Consider the following 8,707-nt stretch of genomic DNA (forward strand, 5'->3'; position numbering starts at 1 on the left):
CGTAAGAAGGGCAGCTGTGAGGGATTGCTGCGATATCACAAAAAGCAAAAGAGAAGAAGCGTACCAGCGCTGGGAAGTGTTAGGAGGGAGATGCAATAACAGCGGAGATTTTAGCAGTAGAGGAGGAAGAAACACCCGAGGCGGTAGTTGCCGGTGGTTCGAATTAACACAACGAGGGAAAAGGTGGGGGGGAAGAGAGAAGAGAGTGAGAATGAGAGAGAATGAGAATTAAGGATGAGGATGAGGATGAGGATGAGGCAAGTGAATGAATTGAGGCAGCACCCTCACTTGCGATAAGCCAACAATCGGTGTGGATAATCAATGGATGGTGGCCATGTCCATTCACCGCAAGAGTTCACCCGTGCATTGATTGGGTTGACTGGGTTGGAGGTATGATTGCGAGTTGGTCGGGGCTGGGCTGGGTAATAATGATTCGGATGCAGGGAAACTGCCCAAGATGAAAGGAACAAGAGAGAAAAATCTAATCGAAGGGCAGCAGCAGCAGCAGGAGCTGGGAAGAGGGGAAAAGGCCCAAGTGGATGTGCTTGATTGATTGACTGATTGATTGATTGATCGATGGGGTGGGAACGGTGAGGGAGGGGAAAAAATAGAGAAGGCTGGTAAGGTCGGTCACTAAAGAACTAGTCAAGGGAGTATAAGGACGGATGGATGCTGGAGTTGGCGGTTTAGTGTCCACCCCAAGTTCAAAGTCAAAGCAACTAAAAGTCAGTGGCCGGCACTGATTAAGAAAAACAGTCACTAACTTAAGTAAGGTACGGCCTTGGATGAGTTGGCCACGACCCAAAAAAGATGAGCTTCTTGTTTATGCCAGCCTCGCGATTATCGCGTTTACTGGGCTCTTATACTGCTGATGGCCTTCGTTCTGAAGCGGGAATTTCCCCTTCACTTTGGGTGTCATTATCGGTTGGGTTCGATAGAAGTGGACTGCTTTGCTTCCTACGTGTGTGTATCCCCCCCGGGATCCATTCTTCTCCTCCACCAGATGAGATCCACGCATGGTGACCGAGCAAAGCTGCGCTTCAAGGCTCTCTCCCTCTTCCATCAGTCAGCTTCGAAGATACAAATACTAATGAGTAGTCGGCTTTGCCGGTTCCTTCCTGTCGCCGAGAGTGATCTTCACGATTTCCGATGATGCTTCCTCAAGCTTAAGGCTGAATCTGACTCTCATCCACTCGCATCTTTCTTTCCCGACACACCAGGGATGTAAGAAGCGTGAGGCTTGGAGAAATATGATTTTCCTTGTTTCCTAGAATCCATACAAGTTCATGCGCGCATCTCCCACTGGACGAGAGCGGGTTATTGCCTTCGTAGTGCGACCCGAGATGTGATCTGTTTCCTGTCTGTCTGCCACTCCCGATCTTGGGTGGCCCTATTACCGTTGTACAGGTGTGAGAGAGAGCAGCGGTTTTTGCCTCCCGAGACTCATGGTGGTGAAACCTGGAGCGTGATGCTCAGGAATTGGCTGCCATATATACAGCTTGAAACACGAGCCCTGCCAGCACCCAATGTCCAGAGGGTCGTTCGGTTTCGGAATGACTCGTCACATTAGAAGCCACGATCTCCTGTCTTCCGGACTCTGTACCTGGCTGGGAATCGGATAATTCTGAAGACCACTGGCGGAGGAGGGCTACCGGAACAGCATCAGCATCCCGAACGAACATGACTAGTGTAGGTACAGTCGTTGGGTTACTGGGATCAGGAAAGTCCGAATCGAGAATAAAAGTTCATCACCAGTAGATGGATGAATCGTGAGTGGGTGGAGCCCGCGCCCCTCCCTGTGTGTGTGTTCCTTTTTCCCCCGACCCGCACACGGAACCAGCAAGAGATTCTCTCATCTCTCCCATTGACTGACTGGCTCATGGGCCGCAAAGCAAGAAAGGAAAAGAGGCAGTCAAGGACCAGGACCAGGCGGTCTCCAGGACGACCAACTCCCAGCAATCATTGGCGGTTAAGACTGCCAGCTCATCAATCCCCTCCGTCCCCTCCGTCAATTCTGACTACAGCCTTCACGGCTGATTGGTAGCCTCTTTTCATCTTCTTTTTTCTCCATTGCAACGATCATCCTGCTGGAGTAGGACAGGTGACTGTCAGGACCAGGTGTTGCTTACGGCCACTTGCAACGTTGGATGTGCCCGTACTTTTTTTCCCAGTAGTGGATGGGATGGGATGGGAAAGTTGGGTCCGACGGCGGATCCCGTCCCGTCCCTTTCCTTTCTTTCCCTTTTTTTGTCTTTCCCAGCCACCTTTTTGACCAGCCACCCTCGGATTTAAGTGTTAGGTTGGATAGATTTGCTGGGATAGTCCATGCTCCCCCGGTCAGCGTGGTCTTATTTGCCCTTTCAAGTTTGTGACTGCCGGGGTGTGAAATGAAAAACTTAAATATCTGATGATGGAATTGTCGGGTCGAAGTACTTGATTGGTCTTGATGTCCAATGCATGGGGTGTGGCGGGGCTGGGCTCACGATGTTTGATCATTAAAAGATGAGTTCTATCAACAGCCAGCCATACTAACTAGTAAACTGCAGAGAAAAAAAAATATGAATATTAATAGTTCAATCCTATGAGATTTCTTGATTTATTTATTGCGTTGGATTTTCATTCATTTCTTGTCGAAGGGACTTGCCGATTTTCTTCTTTTGGTTGAGCAGATTTGCCAGATATAGAACAAACCACTCTAAAGTACTATACTAAGCATGTGGAAGATGCGTAGAGTTTCCACATTTGCAGCAGCAATAGTAGATAAGATTCACCGATCATCACAATCTGGTCCCCTCTGTATCTATTCATAGCCCAGCCTACCAGATACTTTATTCACTTTCTGTACCAGGTCTGTACATGAATGACATGCATTGCAGCCATCCATACTAGCCCGTGAGACACTCCAAGCTGCCAAGTACATCAGCAATCCAGCCGAGGGAGCTACTATGACCAGTCCTCGACCATAATCTCGGTTTCACAGAAAAAGAGACTTAGCACGCTTCTTCAGTCACCTGTCTCGCTCTGTGCTTCTGGATTCATTCTAGGGAGTAATCTCCGATCGGAGGAAAGCGAAAGGTAACGGGAATACTGAGTACATCTGACACAACAGATAAAATGCTTCTGAATGATATGATCTATTCAAGAAAACGATTGAAAATAATAATATAGACAAGTCCAGATATCCACAGGGTAAACTCCGAAACTAAAATGCCAGGTCTCAAGAAAATCACACAAACCAATTGCTTTTCTCTTTGCTTATTAGTCAGTCAGTTCAGTCATCCTCGTGCTTGCGCTTGAACTTCAGTCCCTTCGGTTGGCTGCCGTAGTTTCGGCGTCCTTGCTGCTGCTGCTTCTTATCCCGACTCAGGCTGGAGCCCAGCTGAATGTCGATGCGCGGCGGCGTCGAGAATCCGAATCCCTTGGCAATCTTGACCAGGTCAAGCTTGTGCACGTCGAAGACGGACCGGAGCGAGTGGGAGGCATACGCCTGGAGGTAGGCTCTGTAACCTTCCTTGGCGGACTAAGCGGGGTGTCAGTATGGGATCGATATCGTAGATAGGAGTCCAAAAGAGTCTGTAAACGCACCTTGTTCAGATAGTAGTTCTGACCAATCAACTTCTCGAGCTGAGATTGAACGTTGACAATCTTGTTGGCCGGGAAGTCGAATTCCACCACGGGAACACGAGCCTCCTTGAGGTGCTTCAGGAAACCAACCTCGGAAGGCTGCAAGAACATCAAACTGCGTCCCTTTCCGTTGACACCACGAGCCGTACGACCGACACGGTGGACGTAATCCCTGGTGTCATCCGGGGGGTCGAACTGGATAATCCAGTCCACAGCCGGAATCTATGATTGTTAGATTGTGCTCCGAGTTATTTGTAAAATGGGCAGGTACTCACATCCAGACCTCTGGCAGCAACGTCAGTGCAGATCAGGGTTCCTTGCTTGGCATTGCAGAACTCAAAGAATGTGTTGGTCCGCTTCTGCTGCTTCTGCTTGCCGTGGAGTTCAAGCACCGGCAGGTCGATGTAGTTGAGCAGCTCAGCATGGTACTTCACACAGTTACAGCTGGAGAAGAAGACAATGATCTTCTTCTTAAGGTTGCGCTTGAGGAAGGAGAAAAGAAGCAGGAAGCGCTTGTCAGCCTCACAGATGACATAACCCTGTTCCAGACCCTCGACTGTGCTGTGCTCCTTGCGGTGGTCGACGTTGATGTATAAGGGGCCAGGGCGCAGCGATATGCGCGCCAAATCCTCGACTTTCGTGGTCTGAGTGGCAGAGAACAGCATGGTCTGTCTCTCTTCGGAGGGCAGGATCTTGACAATCTGACGCATTTCGTCCTCGAAACCGACTTCCAGAATACGGTCCGCCTCGTCTGCATAGACGTTAGAGTACATTCTCCTGTTGTGTTCGTAATCAGGCCACACTTACCGATAACGAGAGTCTTCAGGTTCTTGAACACAAAGCCGGGGGTGTTCTGCAGATGATCAAGCAAGCGTCCAGGAGTGGCAATGAGCAAGTTGACACCCTTGGTGAGCTTCTCCGCCTCAGCTCGACGGTTGGCACCTCCAATAACGATACCATATGTTTGCGAGTGGTGCGCCATCAACTCTCTGGCCACACCGAATATTTGCAGCGCCAACTCTCTGGTGGGAGAAACGACAAGAACACCAGTACCTAGAAGTAGACAATCAGCACATGTTCAGTCGAGCGAACACCTAGTAGAGATGCCAGGAACCCACCATTGCGAGGCTTGAACCGCAGAGCGCTCAACATCTCCACAGCAGGAATCAAAAAGGACAAAGTCTTTCCGGAACCCGTCTTCGCAGCACCGAGAACATCACGACCAGCAAGTAGCGGGGGGATAGTACGTTGCTGGATCTCGGTCATAGTCTCGAAGCCCATATCCTGAATACCCTTCATCGTCTTCTCAGAGAGGTTCAATTCCGTAAATTTCTTAGGTTCGCTATCCGTCTGGGGCAGACGCACAGCGTCCAGAGAAGGAAGATCTGCTCCATTCTCAGCCTCCTTGCCCTCCTCATTATCTTCATCTTCGGGTTCCGCCTGACGGACTTCTTCCTCGCTGTCATTCTCATCCTCGTTGCTGGAGTCGTCAATCTTGCGCTTCTTGGGCTTTTCTTCCTTCTCGGCCTCCTTGGCGGCCTTCTTCTTCGACTTCTTTTCCGTAGCTGACTCCCTCACTTCGGTCGTCTCTCCATTGTCGACAGCGGGCTTCGGAGAAGCATCGTCGGCTTCGGTCGCACCGCGCGCACCGTGCTTTCTCTTGCGCTTCTTGTTGATAGATTTCGCGGTATCCACAGGAATCGGCATCTTGACTGAGTACCTTCCGTAGACAGGTTCCCTTTGCGAACGAAAAAATTTCGACGTTGGGGTTGAGTCTGGAACGTGAAGCTGTACACGGCCCTTTTTTTTCTTCCTCTTTTTTTTTGGTCCGATTCTGCCAAAGTCCGCGTCACGTGCTGATAAGGGGCGATAATTGGTTGTGGCAAATCCGTGCGTCGGTGCCTGAGGCGGTAACAGACATAGATATGTTACTCCGTATTCTACAGTGACGGCTAAATACTGCATCCGGTATAGCGTGCCTGATCGGGGAAAGCGCATCACTGCCGCTTGGCATCGTGGTGCTTGGTCTATACAGTATAGAGAGTTACCTCGCCCACCTGCCTCTCCTCTTGCTTTCCTATTATTCTTTGACGCCGTGTCGACTCAGACTGGCCTAAGCTATTGTTTCCCATTGGGCCAGTCTCTCCGTGTCCTGCACTTCGCCACCCCCTTTCGCATAGGGTCGACTATACTGAGCTTGACCAATCAGACGTCTCGGATTGGGACACTTCATTGCAGATGCTTGTCCTTGCAAGATATTCATTCCGGGGTCACTGACTGTAGGGCGGGTATAAAACAAAGAGACCAATTTGAGAAGTACAGGTCAACCATCGGACCCATCCAGAGGAATGCTTTAGGTCAGCAACAATATACACTTGTGCTTCTGATGCAAGTAATCGAGACAAGCCTGATCTGCCGACGTGTTTATGCTGACATCACATAGCAAGCCTCTCTCCCGGCACACATGCTCATAGCAACGTCCTATCTCGACCAGATCCTCTTCAACAGCACCCATATCACAATATGACTAGTACGTCGTCTGAAATCGAGATAGCCGCCCAACACCTTGCCAAGGCGAAACGAATCGTCATCCTGACAGGCGCGGGCATTTCCACCGCCGCCGGAATCCCCGACTTTCGCTCCCCCACCAGTGGTCTCTACGCGAAATTGGCACCCCTCAAGCTGCCCTTTCCGGAGGCGATTTTCCATATCAGCTATTTCACCCATACTCCGGAGCCATTCTACGCCATCGCAAAGGCTCGCCATCCCCGCTGCCTCAAACCGACCAGATCCCACGCATTCCTCGGTCTGCTCGCGAGGAAAGGCCTGCTCCATTTCCTGTTTACCCAGAACACCGACGGTCTCGAAGAAAATGCCTTCGTCCCCGCAGACAAGATGCTTGCGGTGCATGGGAACTGGAAGACGCAGCGTTGTCACAAATGCAACACGCCGTACCCGGACGAGCTGATGAAGAAGGCCATCGCCAAGCGAGAAGTACCGTACTGTCTTGAGGCGAGGTGCAAGGGAGCAGTGAAGCCGGATGTGGTCTTCTTCGGCCAGTCGCTTCCCGCTGCATTTGATGAAAAAGAGAAATTGGTAGCCGAGGCGGATCTGGTGATTGTTATGGGCACAAGCTTGAAGGTTGCCCCGTGCTCGCGGCTACCGCGGTTGGCGAGGGAGGGAGTTCCACGAATCCTCATCAACATGGAGAGTGCGGGGGACTTTGGTACACGACCAGAGGATGTTCAAATCCTTGGATCGTGTGATGATGGGTTGGAAAAGTTAGCCGATCTGCTAGGCTGGTCGGAGGAACTGGACAGTCTCTGGGCCGCGGCTACGAAAGAAAAGCCGACCGATGACGAGGAAGAGATCAGCCTAGACGAGTGTATTAATCGATTGGTCCAGAAGAACCAAGGAAAGCAGGTGTCCGACGGACATAAGCGCATGCTAGAGACACACTTGCAGTCAAAATTTGCCCATGTGCTTCGGTCGAGTTAGACCAGAACGAATGCAGCAAGATACGCTTATTGACAACCCAGGGAACATAAACTCTCTGGTGTGAATCTCTGAGACCCCATCCGATAGAAAGAATGTACACTCTAACATGGGATCATCTAGTCTATCTTTTCATAGAATCCTTGCTGCACGATTGTATAAAATTCTTTCAGTTTCTAGCCGGAGATTTATACTGGTCGGTGATTCCTTATTGGGCAATTCGTCACGAGTGGCACATTTTTGACTTGTAGGAGTACTGGAAGCACTCATCCATATCATAATGCACTTGACAGTCTGCAGCGCTGTTCATATCGGTGATGACGTCTAGGGAAACATCATCCCAGTCCGCTTCGGCCTGGTCGAGATGTGAACGGACGAAGCGTTAAAGACGTCTTTGAGTAGAAGTAAGGAATCGACATTCCTGAGACGCTCGCCAGTGATACATCCAAGGCAACTAGCTCCAAGAATCCATACGTAGCTCACCTCTTGTGTCCAGTTGTTTTCAAACTGGGAAGTCTCTCCAACATCATCTGAAGCCATACGGTGATACAGGCAATAGGGGGACAGCACCACGGTCGTTTGTCGATATACATGGTGGAGAAGTGATCAAACGTCCAAGGAGTCGAGCCCTGCAGCATCGGCCATGACCTGAGAAGCGAAACACCTGCCTTACCCAGAACGCAGTCACCTCCCGAGAGATTTCCAGGTGTAGGCGAAATTGGCCATGCTCGTCAGAGTAAACAGATGCTTAGGCCCCAGGACCTTTTCGCTAGCCTTCATCACCTCCAACTCTACCCTTTCAGCTTCCTGCCATCGTTTTTGGTCCTAGAAGTTGAATCGAAGGTGCCGGTGCGCGTCAGATTACCTATCTGATATCTCTGCCTGCAGACTCTCCCGTTCCTTCCACTCTTCCTAGGACCGGTAGCTTGCTGTTGAGGTTTTCTATACTCGTCAAAGTGTCGGAATTCTCGGGCTCAAGTACTCGTTATGAGATCTTTGGCATCTGTATCTGTAGCTCTTCTGCTTTCTTCCATCGTTTAGTCTGCCTAGAATGTTTACACGCTTTTGTATCTCAAGACCACGCACAATCATGGTCTTTCCGCCGTCACCGACAATTACTCCGTTAACGTTCTCTCCATCGATATGTCGGACTAACTGTGTCCATTCAGGACCTTGCTAATACTATTGAATGATTTACAATAGTCATTTCTCATAAGTTTTGGGTGGATCTTGACCTCTTAGACAATATAGGGAAATTTCGCCCGAAATCCCGAGACCCGAACCCGAACAGCTCGGCCTTGGAGGTTCATGTCATTGTTTCATGCGCGGTTCACAATTATCGTCTGTAAAAGGCAGGAGGTACAGTTCCATACTATACAGCCTCCAGCATCTATTCAAATTCATATCACCTGACTAGAGGAGTACAGGTGAGGCAGCATACTCTGTGTTTCTAGAACAACACAATCAATACAGACCTACCACCTCACATAGAAAGTACTACTACTACTACTACTACTACTACTACTACTACTACTACTACTACTACTACTACTACTACTACTACTACTACTACTACTACTACTACTAC

At 49.8% G+C, this 8,707-nt stretch overlaps 2 protein-coding genes across 2 annotated transcripts; one reads left to right on the forward strand and one right to left on the reverse strand.

Annotated features, from left to right (window-relative positions):
* Nucleotides 1–2,943: 2,943 nt before the first annotated feature.
* On the reverse strand, nt 2,944–5,409 carry has1 (ATP-dependent RNA helicase HAS1). Its single transcript, XM_025656737.1, has 5 exons — nt 4,743–5,409; nt 4,432–4,677; nt 3,900–4,375; nt 3,586–3,846; nt 2,944–3,520 (listed from the first exon to the last, which is right to left on the reverse strand). Exons 1-5 carry the CDS (start codon nt 5,329–5,331, stop codon nt 3,272–3,274), a joined length of 1,821 nt encoding a protein of 606 aa, XP_025519938.1. The 5' UTR covers nt 5,332–5,409; the 3' UTR covers nt 2,944–3,271.
* Nucleotides 5,410–5,687: 278 nt separating this feature from the next.
* BO85DRAFT_389239 (SIR2 family histone deacetylase) lies at nt 5,688–7,518 on the forward strand. Its single transcript, XM_025656738.1, has 2 exons — nt 5,688–6,010; nt 6,067–7,518. Exon 2 carries the CDS (start codon nt 6,148–6,150, stop codon nt 7,120–7,122), a length of 975 nt encoding a protein of 324 aa, XP_025519939.1. The 5' UTR covers nt 5,688–6,010; nt 6,067–6,147; the 3' UTR covers nt 7,123–7,518.
* Nucleotides 7,519–8,707: the final 1,189 nt, after the last annotated feature.

Source organism: Aspergillus piperis, assembly GCF_003184755.1.
Source record: "Aspergillus piperis CBS 112811 unplaced genomic scaffold BO85scaffold_2, whole genome shotgun sequence".
In the NCBI taxonomy this organism is placed as follows: domain Eukaryota; kingdom Fungi; phylum Ascomycota; class Eurotiomycetes; order Eurotiales; family Aspergillaceae; genus Aspergillus; species Aspergillus piperis.